The sequence below is a fragment of the Schistosoma haematobium genome, chromosome 6 (assembly GCF_000699445.3).
Source record: "Schistosoma haematobium chromosome 6, whole genome shotgun sequence".
Classification (NCBI taxonomy): Eukaryota; Metazoa; Platyhelminthes; class Trematoda; order Strigeidida; family Schistosomatidae; genus Schistosoma; species Schistosoma haematobium.
This window is the reverse complement of record NC_067201.1, coordinates 7,477,169-7,499,877: the sequence shown is the minus strand read 5'-3', so window position 1 is coordinate 7,499,877 and position 22,709 is coordinate 7,477,169. Positions and strand designations below refer to the sequence as shown.

Below are 22,709 nucleotides of genomic sequence, written 5' to 3'. Positions count from 1 at the left end.
TGTCAATGTTTAACTTCAGTCAATCCATGATCTTGCACAACACTTCTGATCTGGATAACTATCTCACATTTAACACGGACTGAACTTCACCGGTCGCGGCTTCTCACTAGAACTCTAGGAGTTCCCATTTTATAAAAAAAAACAACCATTATAAAAAAGAACAATTCTTTTTATAAAAATTATCGTTAGATTCTACAATTATAAGCACAATTTGACACTCGAACGTGATAGCTAAGTTTGAAACAGATAAACCTGCTGAAACATATGAATTATAAACTGTTAGTACAATAGAATAAAAAAACTATGTTGAATGTTTATACTTTGTGTAGTACACTACAAAATACGTGCTAGTACTCTATATATCAGTGAAACCAACCTATCATTTTCACAAATATTCTCATTTCATGTAGTCTAGAAGATTTATTTAAAAGTCTTATACTTTGTCATGTTTATTGGATAAGTACACACATCCTCAATACAAATGTCAAGACAGTTCTACTGTATGGAGCGGAAACTTGGAGAATTACAAAAGCCATCATCCAGAAGATACAAGTGTTTATTAATAGTTGTCTATGCAGAATACATCAGATCCGTTGGACAAACACTATCAGCAACGACCTGCTATGGGAGAGAACAAACCAGATCTCAGCGGAGGAAGAAATCAGGAAAAAAAGCTGGAAGTAGATATAACACACATTGAGGAAAGCACCCAACTGCGTCACAAGGCAAGACCTCACATGGAGTCCTCAAGGCCAAAAAAGGAGATGAAGACCAAGAAACACATTACGCCGAGAAATGGAGATAGACGTGAGAAGAATGAAGATAAATTGGATAGAAGTAGAAAGGAAGGCCCAGGACAGAATGTGTTGGAGAATGCTAGTTGGCGGCCTATGCTCCATTAGGAGTAACAGGCCTAAGTATGCAAATAAGTAACACTCATCCTCATTGGTCTGAACGATATATTTTGAATATATGATTACTTTTCTCATCATTACTAATGTATTTCAAATGCAATTTCATTTGAACCTTCATATATGTTTTGTTTTTTCGAAATTTAACGCCGTCTGTTTCAAGGTGGCACATCAGTGTTTATGAAGTAGTTACACAAGATAATAAATTGAACTCAGTTCGATTATAAGTGATGCTGAAGAACGCAAACTTCCATAGAAAATTAATAATCAACTAAATATTGCTTTTAAATTATTACTATTATATTTGAATAAAGTAAACAAATGTTTGCTGAATATCAAGTTTAAAAATATCGTATTGTTTGTTTGAATCTTCCAAATGATGTTTAGGACTTCAATTAACCAGTTTCTTATTAGCATATAAGCATCCTGTGTAGATTGTCTCCATATTGCTTTCAGTCAAAATCATTTTAAGCAAAGATGAATAATCGTTAGCAGTAGAATCCAGGAAGCTCGTTTTCTTCTGTTCGGGACTTGTCATATCATCAATGGGAAGATTCAAACAACCAATACAAAAATGATTTAAATCTTCAAATTGCATAGGTTAGTGACTTTCAAAATTTGGTGGGTAAGTGGATAAGTCGATAGCGTTTGAATCGAATGGTATTGGGTCTCAGAGTGAACATCAACTTTGGGATGCAAGTGCATCTTGTTGACGAGTCCGAAACAGGGCGAAACGCGCGTCCTGGACTCTACTGCTAGCCACCATTCATCTTTGCTTATAATGCTTGTCGTACATTTGAATGAAAACCTTGTTAGATGGTCATTAGAATGGATAATGTAAGAAAATATATGAACAGATCTTCGTAAACATTCTGCAAGCTTAAATACTAGTATATTAAGCCAAACATCAGTTCGATTTTGATACTTATACGTATGCTACCTATAAGCAATCCTAACCCGTTAGTTGAGTGAGAAGATAAAGACAGAATAAGAAGCTGTATTGGCAATCGAATCAAAGATACATACTAACTCGTTAGTATATTTGTGTGTCCAGTGGATAATTGAGCCAAATCTCAGACAGAAGTGTTCATCCATGAACAACACTCATCTACCATTTGACTATTCCCTAGATTGTGAGCACAGTGATGTGATCTGACGGCGTTGACCCAGATGATATCCTCTTTAACCTGAAAATTTGGTCTTCTTAACTTCTTGAATAATAAGCAGTGGCAAATATAATCTATTTCAAGTCCTTTTTGTTGCTATAAACTATATCCAACTACCTTATAAGTCAGTATTCCTTCTGAAGTCTATATACAAAGATTGAGGTAAGGGATATGTTAAGTTCTGATAAAGCACATTTATAATAATGTAACTAGTAAAGCGTATTTAAGTTCAGAAGTTAATGAGCAGTTTTTCAATGGAAAACGATAAAGTCATGTGTATTCTAAATTCTTAAAGTAAATGGATATTAGGAGTATTTCATTAGTAGAATCTAAAACTATGGTAACTTGTTGAACAACAAAGAGATCTTTAGGTCATTGATCTTCAGTTTAAAACCATCCAGAAAGGCAATATATTGAAGATGATTGAAATATCAATTAAAGATTCAATATTACTGATTGAAATCGTGAGTCAACTGAAACTAGATCACCATGGAAAACCCGGAAGCACTGGATGGCCGTTTCGTCCTAGTATGGGACTCCTCAGCAGTGCGCACCCACGACTCCGCACCCCGTGGTATTTGATCCCAGGACCTGTCAGTCTCGCGCCAGGCGCTTAACTAACTAGACCACTGAGCCGGGATCCAAGATGTGGTAATGTCTAACTTCAACTAATCCACGAATTTGCGCCACCGTACACCATTGTCTTCAGTGAGTTGATATCTCACAAGAGACCTGGTTGGACTCCACCGGTAACGGCTTCTCACTAAAACTCCGGGAGTATCTCTTGAAGTCAGTCACTAGTGAGCAGATGATTATTATCTCCACAAAACCCCTTCTGATTCAATATTAGTTAGATATTCCGTTGTAATTTAATTTAGATTATATGAAACTTCATTTCGGTAAAATTATTCAATCAATTGTTCACTTTCAATATACATGTTCATGAAGATATTTATAAAAGATCACACCTTTGTAACAAGTTCCTAGTAACAACTATTACTACTGATATCCATGTTAATATGTAATATATTTTTTAGTAGATTATCTACTTGGTAATTCATACTCAACTTTATTGTTTGACCTACCTTAACTTGGAAGTTAAATGATTAACGAGTAATATTTAGGATAAACTCATGCATGATTATATGTTACCAATGGTATAGCTACACTTTTGAATAGTTATTTGACATAAATGTTGATTTATTTTGAGTATATGATAGGGTAATTATATGTTATGTTGAACTTGTGTCTTGTTGGGGACGTTAGATCCCCAGAACTCACTTGGGAAAGGACCTAGTTTTGTAATTTTATTTAGAAAATTTGAATTTCTCTGTTTTCGCACCTAAGGCGCTCTTGTCACCTTCATGTTTTATTTCCCACTGGGAAATATCTTAAATGCTATTGGTCCGTTGTGTCTTTTAGTATGCTATTTGGTAATTCTCCCCAAAGACGGTTTTGTACTGTATATATACATTTTTAATTGTATTTGTTGTTATCGCTCGTTTCTGGCTGTTTGCAGAATATACTTCCCCATTCCAAGCTAGGACTTCTCCCTCTAGTTAGCGGGGCTGGGACGCATCAATAGCTAGCTTACTACTCTTTGGTCATCAAGTCTTTGTTCTCGTTCGCAGATTAAGTGAACTCGTGATAGCTTCAACCCCAGCATGTCTAAATAAACTGACAACTGATGAAAGTTTGTTTTCTTTTTCACTTACATAGAATGACAGATACATTTTAACTACATCATTGCTTAATCATAGATGATTTCATTCAAATATTGAGATGTGTTTATACAAGCATCTACTCTCTTAAAGACAATCTGAAGTAAGTCACATACACTAGGTCTACATTCTTTACTTCACCGTCGATTTTATAGTCAATGTAATATCGTTACTATTTTTTTAAGATACTTTAACACTAATCCATAGCTATAGTTGAATACATCTGAGTTACTAAGGTTTCAAGTCATTTATACTAAATCATCTCTTAATAAAGACTTACACTCGTAATCGGTTACTGAAAATCAGTTATTGTTTTAGAAAAGAAAAAAATGTCTCTCTTTCAATAATGTTTATATTTTCATTTAAAACATACAATATGGTTAATACACAGAACAGTGACATATTAAATGTTTTGGGTAATTTTGAATTTTCACTGAATACAAATACATGTTTTTGTTATTATTCCTTGTAGCATATTTGAATAGGCAAATCCACTCCATGAACTGATAAGTGCAGGCCAGTTTGGTTTTGGTATTTGTTTTGATATGTCTGGTTTACGAGTTGGTATGGTTCCAGGACGTCTAGTAGTTTTAGGACGTTTAGTAGTAATTGGACGTCTAGTAGTTTCAGGACGTCTAGTAGTTCTAGGACGTTTAGTAGTAATTGGACGTCTAGTAGTTTTCGGACGTTTAGTAGTAACTGGACGTCTAGTAGGTTTAGGAGTCTAGTAGTTACAGCATAACATTCATCTTGTGATTTTGCTTCGTAAGGATAACGACCTTCATAGTTTCCTCTAAAATACAAAATAATATACAATGGAATGTATCAATTGAATTTTTCTTTTTAAAATTTAATGACTAGAAACATCTTTATATTACTATTATAATACTTAGTAGAATAAAATTATAGTACAATAATTAGTATTAATTATTCATATTTATTTACCCTGGGCCATAATTACAGACAACTGATAATCCATATGGAAATCCATAATTCCCGGTACAATTTGTAATACCACAACCAACATGAGTAGTATTTTGCCATACTAACTAAAATTAATTTAAAAAATTTTGAACTGATAATTTAAAGATGATTTGTTTAAATAGACAATTATATATAAGTATCAGAAGGTGTTTTGTGGAGAATGTAGTAATTCCATTAGTTGAGATCATGAACCAGTTGAAGCTAGACCACCATGGAAAATTTGAAAGCACTTGACGGTGGTTTCGTTCTATTGGAGGACCCCGCCTCGCGAGGTTGAGTTCATCTGAGTCAGTTGTGAGATAGTAACTCACTGATGACAATGATGGATGTGTCACTCATTTTCGTGGATTGGTTGAATTCCAACATTAACACCATTGGATGCCGACCCAGTGGTCTGGAGGTTAAGCACTCGCACACGAGACTGATAGGTCCTGGGTTCAAATCTTGTGAGGTGAGATCGTGGATGCACACTGCTGGGGAGTCCTACAATAGGACGAACCGACCGTCCAGTGTTTCCAGGTTTTTCCATGCTGTTCTAGCTTCAATTGACTCATGATCTCAACTATTGAAATTACATATAACTTATATGAAATGTTAAATAAAGAATAACCAGTGAGAAAATAAAATTTGATATTGACAGCAAATATATTTATCGTTGACGATGTCCCAACTCGTGTTAATGTAACTTTCGATAAAAAATTAAACTTATGGATAGATGTAACATTAAACATCTGTCTTTAATAATAATAATAATAATAAGGAAACCTTCAGCTGTATCTATTTAAGATCTAACTAGAAGTGAGACCATGTCATTACAATGACCACTATAATACTAATCATTTACTTCATTAATTTCAATGAATAAATGAATAAGATTTTAAGTGTAGTAAGACTCAAATTGTTTTACAAGTAATAACTCTATATATAGTATGGTATCAGTCAGTCAGTCACTAACATCATAGAACTTCGTACGTTCGAACATCAGTTCGAATTGCCATATCACATTAGCACAGAGATGCAGTTGTCGATTCAAATCCAGTAGTGGTAGAGGTAGTAAGAGTATAAGCAGTAATCGGAAACATTAGAGTTTGAAGATGTTATTCAAGGAGTATAATACAGTAAAATAAATTTGGAAAGAAAATAAGGAACATGAAGAATTCTGGAGATTAGAATTTAGGAGAACACAAAGAGTGGATACACCTGCGCTATTGTAGACGATTTTGAGCCATGTCATTCAGGGTCTCTAACCATCGGTTGCTATCATCTCGCGGTCCCCAACCAGGTAGTCTACACCTACCATTATGACTCAGTCTACTTGTCAGTGACTTCATGGACTTGTGCCATGTTTTGGTCTGGCCGCCCCTAGCTTTCTTCCAACCTACTCCTATAACATTGAACATAGCATAGTACAGTATAGTGGTTAATTAATATTACAGCAATCTCATCAGCACTTTAATAAAGTAAATATAAAGTTATTTCATAATAAAAATACCAAGTAAAATGTGTTACGTCATCATGAATTTTAATTTATTTGTAATAATTTACTTGAGTATAATGTCCACAAACACCATAACAACTCATTGAATAATAATTATACTCTTTATATTCATCTTTCCATGCATCGAATGCTCTAAAATAAGATTAAGAGGAATTAAGAAAAGAATAATAATAATAATGTTAATTACTGTTCAATTGTTTGATATCCTGCTATATTTTGACCAACATATTCCCATTTATGCGGTAAATTCACATCATTATGATGAAAATAACATTCATTTGCTAAATCTTTAGCTTTTGAAGCTAGTTCATTATCCCATTTCTATTTTACATGTAGCATATAATAGATGATGTAATATAAACTTACAAGATCTGGCAGATATTTCGCTGGAGGTTGTCCTTCAAATTTACATTCTGTTAAATTACGTCTAAGATCATTATGATATTGTAAAAGTTTTTGAAGTTGTGGATCATTTGGTTGTGAGAAGACAATGTTTACTTTTATATAAATTAATAATAATAATAATAATAAGATACTCATTTTATCTCTGAGAAGTATGGATGACAGACAATTTATAGAATCTTTTGGAGATAAAAAAACAAAAAAACAACCAAAAAAACCACAACAACCGTACTGTTATGATGTGATTTGGCACATTATGCATTTACATTGCAGCCTATGTATATGAAATGACAGTTCTCTTTCTATTAAAATGATTGTTTGTTCACTATAAGTAGAATAATTTATGTAGCGTTTTAGGTTGTGGTTTTTTTGTGCAATCCATGTTGAAATCAAACATGTGGTTCTTTCAACTTAAAGTTTTTATCGTTTCAATTGAATTATTTAGTTTATTCATATGACTGTATAACTTATTTATTTATTTATTCACACTTGTTACTCCTCGTCAAGGAGCATAAATGGTCAACCATTATTCTCCATCCAACATTATACTGGGAAATCCTTTCCAGTTGATTTCAATTGTTATTTATCTTTCTGATGTCTGCTATGGTGGCCTAGAGAGATTAGATGGTGGTTGGAGGTAGTCGACAGGAAACCCTGGACCCAGGACTTGTGCTACTTGTAATCTTGAATGAAATGGTTCGATCTCGTGTTACCCAGCTTCGCAGTCAGAGACGTTACTATTGAGCTTATCGGACCGTGACTGGACTCCTGTAGAACTGAGATGTAATCACAATTGATTGATCACTGGGTGGTGATCAATGTCATGCGTGTCAAGTCCCGGGATCAGGGTTTTCTGTTGACTACCTTCAACCACCATCTTATCTCAACATAGTACACGCGGTGTCGGGTCCCCTAGACTAGTGGCCACATTGCGACTTGATCGACAGCATTCGATCTGCACTCAGAAGGACTTGACACACATGAGACTGATCACCATCCAGAGATCAATCAATTGTGGTGGTGGTCTAAAATTTGACTCCAGGTAGATCATTTGCTGCTTGTTATCAAGTTATCCAAATATACATTTCACCATTCCTTACAAATAATTATTGACTTAACTCGACATAGTGTGCTATTTGATCTTCCTCTTATTTGTTTCCTTTCAAGATTCCAAGTTATCGCTTGACTCTTACGACGTATTTTCTTAATTTCCTTTTCAGCTGCCACCTGGTATTTTTAAAAGTTCACATCTCATCTTTTGAAATAATTTCCACCAACTGGATATTTATGTTTGTGTGTTTCTTTTACCTAGTTAATAACATTATCATAGCCTCTACAAATATTATCACTGAAAGAAGATCAGACTAGTTTTCAGCTTCATATGGATGAAGACTTAAAGCAATGTAAGAATCAATGATACTCTATCCATCTTAGTTTTATTTGTTTATTTTCACCTCATAGACTGATTTCATTTACAAAACCATTGGAACCCAACATGCACTACTTAACATTTTCGTTTCAATATGGGTACTGACTTCCGTTAATTCGCGATATTGTATTCATCCAGTCTCAAATATATTTTGTCAGTAAATCTCTAAGATAGTTCGAAATTATTTCCACATGGGTAATTTATTCAAAGTATCAGTCATTTATTATAGTTACAGCATAGCTAAATATCCTATGTATCCACAGTCTTATTGTTTTTAACACAAATAATATGGACAATTGCATAACATTGATACATTCAATAATTTCATTTACCTTATCCTTCATCCTTTCAGTCAGTCAGCTACAACGTAGGACCAGGCACATATATGCATTGGTCCAAGTTACCATACCTCATTAACACAACAAGATGAACACCGGATTCATAAAATTAGTTAATTCTGTGGTAGTAATATATAAAAAACTTCGCCTGTAGCTCTTCTAGAGTTACTGCCGGTCCCAAGTCCGGGTAAAGGAGGAGGGTTGGGCATGGGGTTAGCGTCCCCATCCCGTAGAAAATCTAACTCGCTAAAAAACTCTTACTAGAAAAAATAATTCAAACCATTTTAACTCTGCCCTGGAAGTTAGAAGGTCTTCATTTAGAAGAATTACGACACTCCATGGTGAAAGCCGAGCTCCTTCGGAAGCCACGAGGCCGATGCTCCTTCTAACAACCAGAGCAAAAGATTTTATAGGTACATGGAACGTTTGGACAATGTGGGAAACCAGGAGGACCAGTCAAATAGCAATGGAAATGAGGAGATACAACTTAGCAGTACTGGGAATCAGCGAAACCCACTGGACCCAAGCTGGACAGAAAAGGCTAGCTACGGGAGAGATGCTGCTATACTCTGGTCACGAGGAGGACAATGCTCCACACACTCAGGGAGTCGCTCTTATGCTGTCCAAAGTAGCACGAAATGCACTTGTAGGATGGGAATCTCACGGATCCAGAATCATCAAAGCATCATTCAAAACAAAGAAGGAGGGGATCTTAATGAATATTATCCAACGTTATGCACCCACCAATGATAGCAACGACGACATTAAAGATCAGTTCTACGAGCGGCTACAGTCAATCATTGAGAAATGCCCAAGAAAGGAACTAACTATTCTGATGGGAGATCTAAATGCCAAAGTCGGAATAGACAACACCGGATATGAAGATATCATGGGACGACATGGACTGGGACAGAGAAACAAAAATGGAGAAAGATTTGCAAATCTATGTGCATTCAACAAATTGGTCATAAGAGGCATAATATTTTCACACAAACGTATACACAAGGCTACATGGATCTCACCGGACCACACTACAGAGAACCAAATAGATCATATTTGCATCAACAAAAAGTTCCGAAAGACAATGGAAGATGTGAGAACCAGGAGAGGTGCTGACATAGGTTCAGATCATCACCTAGTTGTAGCCAATTTAAAACTGAAGCTAAAAAAGAACTGGACAAGTGGACAAACAGCACTACAAAGGTTCAATACAGCCTTCCTTCGAGATACTGACAAACTCAGTGAATTCAAGATAGCTCTGAACAACAGGTTCCAAGCCTTTCAAGATCTACTGAAGGAAGAAGAAACTACTATGGAGGACAACTGGGAAGGCATCAAAGAAGCATTAACTTCAACGTGTCAAGAGGTTCTGGGCCTAAAGAAACACCATCATAAGGAATGGATCTCTATAGAAACACTGGACAAGATCAAAGAAAGGAAGAACAAGAAGGCAGCAATTAACAACAGCCGAACATGAGCAGAGAAAGTCCAAGCACAAGCTGAGTACATAGAAGCAAGCAAACAAGTGAAGAGTAGCATTAGAGCCGACAAGAAGAAATACGTGGAAGAACTAGCAACCACGGCAGAAAAGGCTGCTAGAGATGGAAACATGAAACAGCTTTACGATACAACGAAGAAACTATCAGGGAAATACAGTAGACCAGAGAGGCCGGTCAAAGACAAAGAAGGCAAGCGAATCACTGAAATTCGACAACAGCGGAACAGATGGGTAGAATAATTCAAGAGGCAAGCCCTAACTTGGAATCCCGAAGGGAAGCAGAAAAGAGGAAGGCCAGAGAACACATTACGTCGGATAATAGAAGCAGATATGAAAAAGCTGAATAGGAACTGGAAGGAGCTGGAAAGGATTGCCTAGGACAGGGTTGGATGAAGAATGCTGGTGAGCAGCCTATGCTCCTTCACTAGAAGTAACAGGCGTAAGTAAGTAAGTAATATATAAAAGAAAGACTACATATAAGGATATAATACAGGAAGAAAGAATTAGTTCGTAGAAAGAAGGATATGAAGCGATTTTAATCTCTTAGTTCAAGGAAAGACAGAAAGTGTATACACCGACGCCATTGTGATGGACTCTGAGCCATGTCACCCAGAGTCTCCAACCATTGGTTATGATAATCACGCGGACCCCAAACAAGTAGTCTGAATCTACCAACATGGCTCAGACTAGAAGTTAGTGTCTTCAAGGACTGATTTGTCCATCCTTTGCATCTCCACTTTAATCAAATAAAAGAAAAAATATACAATAAACATTCAATTATCATACAACAAAGGATTAGGTATTCAGTAGTTATTGGTATTTTATTTATTAATTAACAAAGCAAATCGGAGTATAGTTTTTTGTTAATGCAAGCATTCCCGAATTCAAAAGAAGAACATTTTCTGGAAACAAGATATTGTAATGAAAAAAGTGAAATATACACAAAGTATCTATGTATGTCGAATGATGAGGCATCCATCTGTCAATTATATTAAAATAATATCATCGAAGCAAATCCACCTTTCAATTAATCACAATGATATATTGCAGTCAGAAAACACTTCTCGACTTTGACTAGAAGAAACATTATTGACTAATAGAAGTAGGTTAGTCACAACGTTCAACATTAGACAGTTTCCGAAATAAATAACATTACACACATTACCCTACATAAATAAGATTGTATGATCAGAAGTGGATAAATTACTGTACTATGTAGAAATAGCTAAGCAGAAATAACACGAATTACACATGGAGGACATTAAAATAAATGGAAATAACTCAAACTATTGAATACAAATGAGTAGTATAGGGTAAACGTAACAACGAGTAAGCTTAGAACAAACGTCATTGACTGAAAAGTATTTGAAATTTTACCATGTAACATAAGGCTGTAATTAAACTCGACTCGAGTTCATGATCGTGTCAGTCTGTTTAGCGACCAATCGAAATGAAGCGGGAATTATTATATCTGCCATATTTGTAAGCAATGGCGGTCGGCGTTCCTCTCTGTTTTTTCCGCTGTCTCTTTTGTGTAGCTGCATAATTTAATGTTTCAGTGTGCTGAAATTACTCTATTAATGTAATACACTAAGTGTTATCGCAAATTGTCATTCGGTAAGATTTATTTTATCGGTTTTCGCTTCGGTTATTTAAGTCAATGTATTTCTTTAGCCAATCTCGCTTGTTTTTATATTATAAAATGTTAGTCCGTTTTGTTTTGAGTATTATATTGGATAGACAATCAAGCCACGGGCAGTCATAAACTATGCAATTAACTAACAACTATATCCAATCAGTTTCTTTTACTTACTTTCGAATTCCACAAGCTATAAACTCTCTTCACGTTTCAAGGACTTATGGATAGATTGGATCCCATTATTCAGATTTTAATATCGTCAATATGCTACATATGTCAGTTGACAGGAGTAGTATGCAACACGAATCGGAAGTAGAATGCATCGCAGCGAATGGATGAGAAAATCGAAGTGAAGCGAAAGGCAATATGAACAGAGTGTATTTGTATTAACAACCGGAATCAGAGGATGATGAATTGTGTAAGAGAAAATGGTGAGACTATAATTAATGGACGACCTTTGAGCGACGCTAGACTGACCTTGACAGTGTCTACCTACTTACTAGGGTTAAATGAGGGTTATAAAGCAAGCATTTTGAAGCATAACAATTATGATTTACAGTGGATGGTTAATGTTAGGAATTACATTTATGGTTTTTCATCACGAACTGACACCAGCTCTAATGCCAAGACTCTATTTAGCCAAATGGGTGAATGAATTTCGCGCCAAAATCTCAGACTTGAAGAATTTAATGGATGGTTTCTGTATTTTACTAAGACATTCCGAGTTTTTTTCTCTTCAACTGATAAAATTGGTTTCTCACGAGTCTTTAAAATTAGACATTCATCCTAATAACAGAAAAAACAACATATACAATACTATGTTTCCAATCAGGAGATATGACCAACATTCACATATAGACGTTTATAAATGACAAGAAGATAGCAGCACTCACTCGGTTAATTACGGTTATGGTTAATTTCTGTCAAGCCATTTTATGAACTTATTCAACAGACAATGATATTCGTCTCTTGCTTTGTATTATTATTATTATTATGATCACTATCATGTCTGTATAAACGTGAACGCTTGACCACATGTGACAGCCTACTCACATATCTCAAGTATAAATGGTGGTGGCTTAATTATCGCTCGATGAATCATTCTCTTTCCCATGTATATATGTGATTGAATCCTGTTATTAAACGTTTCCTTGCCTTGTCTTGCCTTGCCTTGCCTTGCCTATTGCCCAGCTGTTCGTTAATTCGATTTGACTATCAATTGGTCCTTTTATTCCCTCTCACACACACACATTAGCCTCTCTGCACCAATGCGATCGATGTACTTGTAATTTTGTTATCTGTGCTATCCGTTAATAAACTGTGGTCACCGCTTCTTATTGTCTTCTGAATACAAAACCAGTGGGATTAATGTAATAGCGGTTATCAAGGCGATTGACTAACGAGGCTAAGTCACAATTAGTCTCCACGTTAAACCTTGATTTCTTCACACAGTCAGTGACACCAAATAAACAGAAAAAGTCACTGTTTGATGTCGATTAGAATATATGTGACAGTAGATGAGACATTAGATGATTTGTTTTATATAAATGGATTATTCATAAGTAGGAGATAACGTATTCAGGAATTAGTTCAACAGACTTAGGAATAAACTATAAAACTTATTCTCAAAACTCACTTCTCACCATAAAATTATCCAAAAATGGGTAAGTCTGAGAAAAAAGTTTCTTCTGGTTTTGTGATATTCGAGAACTGTGCAAAAAACTTGCCGAAAATTAAAATTTCTTAGTGTTTCATTAATTAATAACAATTATTTACAGTTTCTTTCTTCCTATTACAGTTTTTCAATAACGACTGGTTAAAAATGCTTTATTTTATTCTATTTGAAATATCCGTTTTATTATGAGTGAGTTACATGGATATGAATAATGGCAATCAAATGATATACTCACAGGTTTGAATCTACAATTTATTTTAAGTGTGAATGATTGAAACTTCCATAGTTTGAATAAACATTCACTTCTATTCAGATCACATTACAAAAATATCAAAACTGTATATACATATGTATATTCAGGTAATTAAATTTTATAAAGATGTCAGTAGTTGATATCATGAGTCAATTGAAACTAGACCACTATAGGAAACCTATATGCCCTGGACGGCCGCTTCACCATATTGTGGGACTCCACGGCAGTACGTATCTACGACCCTACCTCGCGGGATTCGGACGCATGACCAGTCGGTCTCGCGCTAAACCACTCAATTAATAACGAGAAATTCATAGTCTCAGAAACAAAAATGTCATTAAATTTGACACAGAAAGTAGGAGAATTTAGTTGAAATGTATTGTAAGCTAAGGATTTACTGTTGAATTACAAGCTTAATATTGAATGAAGTTATTATTGTTGCTAGTTACATTGATGAGCTAAATAAACGTGAAATTCAGTCAACACACAATACACAATGCACATACAAAGATGAAATAATCAACACATAATGAACGTATTCATTAAATGTATCATTCCAATGACACTTGCCAACATCGTTTCTCACTCACCACATGAATTACAGAACACAAAACAATATGATTTGAATGAAATATATTCAATTATAAGTTATAAATTATGACTAATTGCTACACACATACATATAGTTGAGTAATATCAACACAAAATAGTGCTGCATATCAATGGAAGTAAGTAATGAGTATAAATTCAGAGAGGGTTCTGGGTTACAGAAGTGAAAACAAAATTGAAAACAGATACGTGAAATAGACATGGAGGCACCAAATATATTTGCCAAGTAAATTCAATCAATTCCTGTATCGTACGCTTCTATTATTATGCTGTCCTTGTACATAGACAAGGCTACTACCATCACGAACGCTCTTTGAAAACATATGTTTATTTTCGTTTCCGAAAGTCGATATAATCCGGGTATTACGACCATTATTTCCAAAAATATTTAAAGGAATAGGTTGAATTTGAGGGCGAAGTTCGTGAACTCTACTTCCACTTGAACCGGTCGTTGAGAACTTGTGGTTGACATTCACCATTGATAATGGTGCACGCTGTGTATTATCATGCATCGTTTTGAAACTGCCCTTAGGAATATTCTGCATTTTCGGGCACAATTCACGTGATTTCACTTCATATGGTTTCTCATCATTCCAATTACCACTAAAACATTCAACACAATAGAAATACAGTTACATTCACTATGAGAACAACAACAAGGTGATTGCAAACAATACCACCTCTTCCAACATCATCAAGAGCAATCACTTACCCTGGACCATAATTACACACGATTGATAGACCGTACTTTGGACAACTCGCAACTCCACATCCAATGTCTGTGGTCTTGGCCCAAACCATCTGAAACGGAATGTGAACAAGGAAATAATGTGATCGTTCGGTAGGCCAATTGCAAGGCATTTACACTATGTTTCAACATGACCTGTGTGTAAATACATTACTTATAAATGATGGAGATAATGTTGTCAAGTGAAGGAGATACACGTGGAAATTCCAGTATGTGTTGAATGAGTACGTTTACACTTGGTGCAGTTATGATAACTAGTTGAATTCTACAGAACACCCACTGATTCACTCAATCACTCAATCAATCACTCCCTCACTCTCCCACTCATTCTGTCTCATGTCAATCAACAGTCGAAATCATTTCACCCATCACAACATCGTCATCTTCCATCAATACACAATGAATTTCTGTTGAGTAGATTGCAATATTGTGTTTGTGTGTTCCCACTACTGTTGACAGATTGATTAGGATTTGAATGCACTCGTCAGTCTTAGTACATGCTGGTCAGAGACAAATTTCCTATCTGTTGTTTTCCACCGAATCACTTCAACTCTCAACCAAACACACATACTCAAATATGATCAAGTGTTGTGGATACCTATGTGCATAACTGCAATGATAGGATTACGTGTATTTACATGTGTTTTTCAGTCACTTCTGTAGAAAAGTGAAACCACTTGATTGTTATCACACATTCGTGGTGCATTATAATAGGTGTGAATGGTGAGTGGCAAATGACTGTGGGTATATTGAACTATGTTGAATTGGATGAGAATGGACTTACTTGTGTGTAATGCAAACATTTCATACAGTCGTTGTGATTGTAGTCGTATAATTTGTGCTCATTGAACCAAGCATCTACTCCTCTGAATCAGAAAACAGTGAATTGAATAGAAATGAGCTTACGACTTAATGGTTGGACCGAGAGCAATATTTTGTCCAACCCAACGGAATTCATCCGAATGACGTTTGTCGTGTTGCAAGATGCATTTGTTCGCCAATTTTTGTGCTTGTGCAGCCAGATTGTAATTCCATTTCTACAAATAAGCGTTACGTATATGATTTGAAGAAATTATTGAATAGTGAGTGATTTACCAATGGTGACATATATTTAGCTGGAGGTTGTCCATCAACTTTACAATCAACTAAATCCTGTCTGTATTTTCTATGCAGTTCGAGTATTTCGAGGCTTTTGTCATCCAACGGTCTTTGCAAACCTGTAGAGGGTTGATTGTGAACTCTAATTCCACTTGAACCGGTCGTTGAGAACTTGTGGTTGACATTCACCATTGATAATGGTGCACGCTGTGTATTATCATGCATCGTTTTGAAACTGCCTTTAGGAATATTCTGCATTTTCGGGCACAATTCACGTGATTTCACTTCATATGGTTTCTCATCATTCCAATTACCACTAAAACATTCAACACAATAGAAATACAGTTACATTCACTATGAGAACAACAACAAGGTGATTGCAAACAATACCACCTCTTCCAACATCATCAAGAGCAATCACTTACCCTGGACCATAATTACACACGATTGATAGACCGTACTTTGGACAACTCGCAACTCCACATCCAATGTCTGTGGTCTTGGCCCAAACCATCTGAAACGGAATGTGAACAAGGAAATAATGTGATCGTTCGGTAGGCCAATTGCAAGGCATTTACACTATGTTTCAACATGACCTGTGTGTAAATACATTACTTATAAATGATGGAGATAATGTTGTCAAGTGAAGGAGATACACGTGGAAATTCCAGTATGTGTTGAATGAGTACGTTTACACTTGGTGCAGTTATGATAACTAGTTGAATTCTACAGAACACCCACTGATTCACTCAATCACTCAATCAATCACTCCCTCACTCTCCCACTCATTCTGTCTCATGTCAATCAACAGTCGAAATCATTTCACCCATCACAACATCGTCATCTTCCATCAATACACAATGAATTTCTGTTGAGTAGATTGCAATATTGTGTTTGTGTGTTCCCACTACTGTTGACAGATTGATTAGGATTTGAATGCACTCGTCAGTCTTAGTACATGCTGGTCAGAGACAAATTTCCTATCTGTTGTTTTCCACCGAATCACTTCAACTCTCAACCAAACACACATACTCAAATATGATCAAGTGTTGTGGATACCTATGTGCATAACTGCAATGATAGGATTACGTGTATTTACATGTGTTTTTCAGTCACTTCTGTAGAAAAGTGAAACCACTTGATTGTTATCACACATTCGTGGTGCATTATAATAGGTGTGAATGGTGAGTGGCAAATGACTGTGGGTATATTGAACTATGTTGAATTGGATGAGAATGGACTTACTTGTGTGTAATGCAAACATTTCATACAGTCGTTGTGATTGTAGTCGTATAATTTGTGCTCATTGAACCAAGCATCTACTCCTCTGAATCAGAAAACAGTGAATTGAATAGAAATGAGCTTACGACTTAATGGTTGGACCGAGAGCAATATTTTGTCCAACCCAACGGAATTCATCCGAATGACGTTTGTCGTGTTGCAAGGTGCAATTGATCGCCAATTTTTGTGCTTGTGCAGCCAGATTGTAATTCCATTTCTACAAATAAGCGTTACGTATATGATTTGAAGAAATTATTGAATAGTGAGTGATTTACCAATGGTGACATATATTTAGCTGGAGGTTGTCCATCAACTTTACAATCAACTAAATCCTGTCTGTATTTTCTATGCAGTTCGAGTATTTCGAGGCTTTTGTCATCCAACGGTCTTTGCAAACCTGTAGAGGGTTGATTGTGAACTCTAATTCCACTTGAACCGGTCGTTGAGAACTTGTGGTTGACATTCACCATTGATAATGGTGCACGCTGTGTATTATCATGCATCGTTTTGAAACTGCCTTTAGGAATATTCTGCATTTTCGGGCACAATTCACGTGATTTCACTTCATATGGTTTCTCATCATTCCAATTACCACTAAAACATTCAACACAATAGAAATACAGTTACATTCACTATGAGAACAACAACAAGGTGATTGCAAACAATACCACCTCTTCCAACATCATCAAGAGCAATCACTTACCCTGGACCATAATTACACACGATTGATAGACCGTACTTTGGACAACTCGCAACTCCACATCCAATGTCTGTGGTCTTGGCCCAAACCATCTGAAACGGAATGTGAACAAGGAAATAATGTGATCGTTCGGTAGGCCAATTGCAAGGCATTTACACTATGTTTCAACATGACCTGTGTGTAAATACATTACTTATAAATGATGGAGATAATGTTGTCAAGTGAAGGAGATACACGTGGAAATTCCAGTATGTGTTGAATGAGTATGTTTACACTTGGTGCAGTTATGATAACTAGTTGAATTCTACAGAACACCCACTGATTCACTCAATCACTCAATCAATCACTCCCTCACTCTCCCACTCATTCTGTCTCATGTCAATCAACAGTCGAAATCATTTCACCCATCACAACATCGTCATCTTCCATCAATACACAATGAATTTCTGTTGAGTAGATTGCAATATTGTGTTTGTGTGTTCCCACTACTGTTGACAGATTGATTAGGATTTGAATGCACTCGTCAGTCTTAGTACATGCTGGTCAGAGACAAATTTCCTATCTGTTGTTTTCCACCGAATCACTTCAACTCTCAACCAAACACACATACTCAAATATGATCAAGTGTTGTGGATACCTATGTGCATAACTGCAATGATAGGATTACGTGTATTTACATGTGTTTTTCAGTCACTTCTGTAGAAAAGTGAAACCACTTGATTGTTATCACACATTCGTGGTGCATTATAATAGGTGTGAATGGTGAGTGGCAAATGACTGTGGGTATGTTGAACTATGTTGAATTGGATGAGAATGGACTTACTTGTGTGTAATGCAAACATTTCATACAGTCGTTGTGATTGTAGTCGTATAATTTGTGCTCATTGAACCAAGCATCTACTCCTCTGAATCAGAAAACAGTGAATTGAATAGAAATGAGCTTACGACTTAATGGTTGGACCGAGAGCAATATTTTGTCCAACCCAACGGAATTCATCCGAATGACGTTTGTCGTGTTGCAAGGTGCAATTGATCGCCAATTTTTGTGCTTGTGCAGCCAGATTGTAATTCCATTTCTACAAATAAGCGTTACGTATATGATTTGAAGAAATTATTGAATAGTGAGTGATTTACCAATGGTGACATATATTTAGCTGGAGGTTGTCCATCAACTTTACAATCAACTAAATCCTGTCTGTATTTTCTATGCAGTTCGATAATGTCTTCGCTGTTTTTGTCGAGTTTTCTGTTGGTGTTCACGTAGTAGACATTATTGATGAGAATGTATAATATCAGTATGTTATACATTTACTTTCGTTTAGTATGTTGTTTCAATGGTTTTGTGTAATGATTTCAATGCAGTTTTATTTGCGTTTGTGTGAATTATCCGAGTCCATCCATTCCTCCATTTGTTTATGTTTGTTTATCTACGTCTTCTTAATTGTATTATCTCTGTTATCTCATTGGAAATTCTAAGTGTTTTTTTAATTGTTATTCTCATATATTTTTAATAGTACAAATATGCCTAAGTATGAATCTTTATATTAAGTAGTATAAGAGTAGAGTTATTTTGATCGTGTAATATGTTGCCTGAATGATAGTTAGTAATAAGATGTGTTTTCTTCACTTATACATACACATGTTAAGCAACTTGTTTTGACATTACTTATGTACTAGACTGGCATATTAAAAACTAAACTCTATACATACATCTTGATATCTTCTAATAATCTTTAAGATTAATTCTTTCAGTTTTTTAGGGGTTGTGGAGATTATTAAGTTTTTGATGGAAATCATGAGTCAATTGAAGCTAGATCACCACGGAAAACCTGGAAGCACTGGACGGTCGTTTCGTCTTAGTGTGGGACTCCTTAGCATTGCGTATCCACAGTCACGCACCCTGCGAGATTCGAACCCAGGACCTATCAGTCTCTCGTGGATTGGTTGACGTTAGACACTAACATCATTGGATGCCGGCTCAGTGGTCTAGTTGGTTAAGCTTCTGGCGCGGGACTGACAGGTCTTGTGTTGGAATCTCGCATGGTGCGGGATCGTGAATGCGCGTTGTTGAGGATGTAGGGCCAGCGAAATGTCACTAAGCCCTAGCCAAATCATCCGGCAGTCGGGTCATTGAGTATCCAGCAAATCATCGGTCCTCGTCTAGGTCAGGGACAACCAATGCTCATAAGGTAACTGTATACCATGGACTGGCCCATGCGGCAGTGGTCTTACTTTCGATTGTATCTACTTTAACTAATATATTTCTGTAATAACGTCCTCTGTGTTGTACAGTCTTCAAAGCATTTATGGTACCTTGATACGTCGATGGGGTAGTCCACGTAAGGTGCTGACCATGAGGTGTGACTTCGACATTAGTTAGTTTGTCACACCATTCACGTCTAACTCGAGTAGGCCTCCAGTCATTTTGAAATAGATCATCTACGTTGGTGATCTACAAGGAGTCCCATACATGGACGAAACGGCCATACAGTGCTTCTAGTTTTCAGATGGTGATCTAGCTTCAAATGACTCATGATTTCAGTTAAATCAATGTATTTATACTCAAACAGAAGATTATATCAGGTTTAAGAAGAGTACACTTTTAAACATACTACTAGTTTGGATAACTATTTGTAATAAATATATAAGTTAACCACTGATTTGTATTGGTTTATATTTTCTCTATATTGATAATAACAACTTTAGATGAACAATCTCTTTCAGTAAATGGATATTTTGAACAAATTCCTAATCAATATCTGTCTATCGAATTATAATGTTTTTCATCAGTCTAAATGATTGAACATCTAGTACACATAATGTTTTGTTTTTATTTGGTTCAAGGTAGTCATCAGGAAATTTTTCTTCATTTACGTTTCACGCTATTTGACACTCGTCTTCAAAAGATTATTTCAATATTAATGAAACGGGTATAACTTGAGTCATTTAGACATTGGTCTAATCTATGAATAACATTGGTTACTACTCAGTGACCAATCGATTATAACTATACTAACAATATTTTCTGAAGCAATGATGGATAGTGGCTAGAAGTGGATTCCAGGCCGCGCATTTCGTCCTACTCGGGACTCGTCAGCTGGATGTACCTGCAACTGAGTTGAGGTTCACTCCGGGACTCGAACCCAGTACCGTTCTCTTCAAACGCCATCACGTTATCCATTCAGCTACTGATTCATGATTGCCACTTGTTTGTGCAATGGGGTGAATTTAAATTCACTTGATATTGTTTTGGCATGTATCCTCCCATTGTGGTTTAAGACTGCAATTGATCAGTCTGTTATTGGCATATGTGCATCATTGCTTACAAAAAGCTTGTGAATTAAGGCAATATCGAGGCATACGCACAGTATGCAGATATGCCAATAACAGACTGATCAATTGTAGTCTTAAACCACAATGGGAAGATACAAGCCAAAACAATATCAAGTGAATTTATACTAACAATACATACAAAATAAAATTTAAAATCTTGTGGGAACATTGCAAAAGTATATTCCTTTGTTCATATTTTAGATGAGATAAAATTACTTGTTCTTCACAATTCTCTCCATAGATTACCGATACGTTCACACGCATTGGTTTTCTCTCATTACTGTGAGAATTTCATTGAGAATGTGTTGTTATGGTCATTCAAATATGTGGGAATATAAAGTACATTTATTTTTTGTAGAAGAAAATATCTTGTTGATACTTCAATTGTTTTTTTTAGGTACTGATCACGGGGTGTGACTTAGAAGTTATCTGTTCCCGTCAAACTTCAGTAGGCCCTCCAATCATTCGACATTGGTCATCTACGTTGGTGATCTACAACTTCTATTTGCCTCATTTATGTGAGTATCCTTTCATCCTTCCATTAATCCTACTGAAATAATTATATTTTCATGCTTATTATATACAGAATAATAAAGATCAAATTCTCAATTCAATAGACAATCTACAAATATTCTTCAGTTGATATTTTCACAATATTAGACACAATTTAATAATGTTACTAAGACTAACTAGTTGAATATCCCATAATTGAGAATCAGGAATTGTCAACTTGAAACACTTCAAACTCAACGTTTTGTATCCAAACTATTGTATTGGTTAATTAAAAGTATTACCTACACTTGGATTCGATGAAATTTTACTCATTTCTCTGGTGACAATGGTTCGGTCGTATACATGTTAAAATCAGTATTTAGTAAATTAATCACAGCCACCGTTGAAATTGACAATGTATCTCATGCGGTCAAAGTCATTACTCATGGTATATAAAAAGTAGTCTTGCAATTGTATGTAAAAAACTAATGAAACACATGAATGGTTCACTGCCGAAACTTTTCGGTTCTGCTGTCACATACTTGAAATCAGAATAGTTATAATAAAATATTTATCGTGTCACTGCAGTTTTGATTATTGATCTTAAATACACTGGCGAATCGATATGGTGTTAATAACAACTCTGACTGATACCATACAAAGCAGGCCAATAACTTGTAGTAACTGGCCCTATGTCGAGCCCACATAGGTTATTCTAGTCTCTGGACAGACCAGTCTATTCATTCTTCTCGAGTCACAGTTTGACCTTGTTAATTATTCGCCTCGCCCCGCTTCGCTTTTCCTTCTCTTGCCTAACTTCGCATTGTCTCACATCACCTCGATTACATTTGACTGTAAATATTGAGTAACGCTTAATTAAAGTGAGTTGGCTTATATGCCATCTCCAATCTGACTTGCTTCGCACTCACCTCTT

At 35.8% G+C, this 22,709-nt stretch overlaps 2 protein-coding genes across 3 annotated transcripts; both read right to left on the bottom strand.

The window, feature by feature from the left end:
• Nucleotides 1-4,130: 4,130 nt before the first annotated feature.
• Nucleotides 4,131-6,964, bottom strand: GLIPR1L1_3 (GLIPR1-like protein 1). Of its 2 annotated transcripts, XM_051216768.1 has the most exons (6): nt 6,817-6,964; nt 6,647-6,777; nt 6,468-6,601; nt 6,328-6,412; nt 4,744-4,847; nt 4,131-4,591 (listed from the first exon to the last, which is right to left on the bottom strand). In XM_051216768.1, exons 1-6 carry the CDS (start codon nt 6,818-6,820, stop codon nt 4,258-4,260), a joined length of 792 nt encoding a protein of 263 aa, XP_051065378.1. In that variant the 5' UTR covers nt 6,821-6,964; the 3' UTR covers nt 4,131-4,257. The 2 variants fall into 2 exon arrangements, with proteins under 2 accessions (XP_051065378.1, XP_051065377.1); XM_051216767.1 differs by having other exon boundaries at nt 6,647-6,964.
• Nucleotides 6,965-14,349: 7,385 nt separating this feature from the next.
• MS3_00000578 (uncharacterized protein) lies at nt 14,350-18,159 on the bottom strand. The gene is made up of 10 exons (XM_051208290.1): nt 17,954-18,159; nt 17,526-17,844; nt 17,337-17,467; nt 17,215-17,296; nt 16,395-16,483; nt 15,967-16,285; nt 15,778-15,908; nt 15,656-15,737; nt 14,836-14,924; nt 14,350-14,726 (listed from the first exon to the last, which is right to left on the bottom strand). Exons 1-10 carry the CDS (start codon nt 18,100-18,102, stop codon nt 14,360-14,362), a joined length of 1,758 nt encoding a protein of 585 aa, XP_051065376.1. The 5' UTR covers nt 18,103-18,159; the 3' UTR covers nt 14,350-14,359.
• Between the last annotated feature and the right edge of the window lie 4,550 nt (nt 18,160-22,709).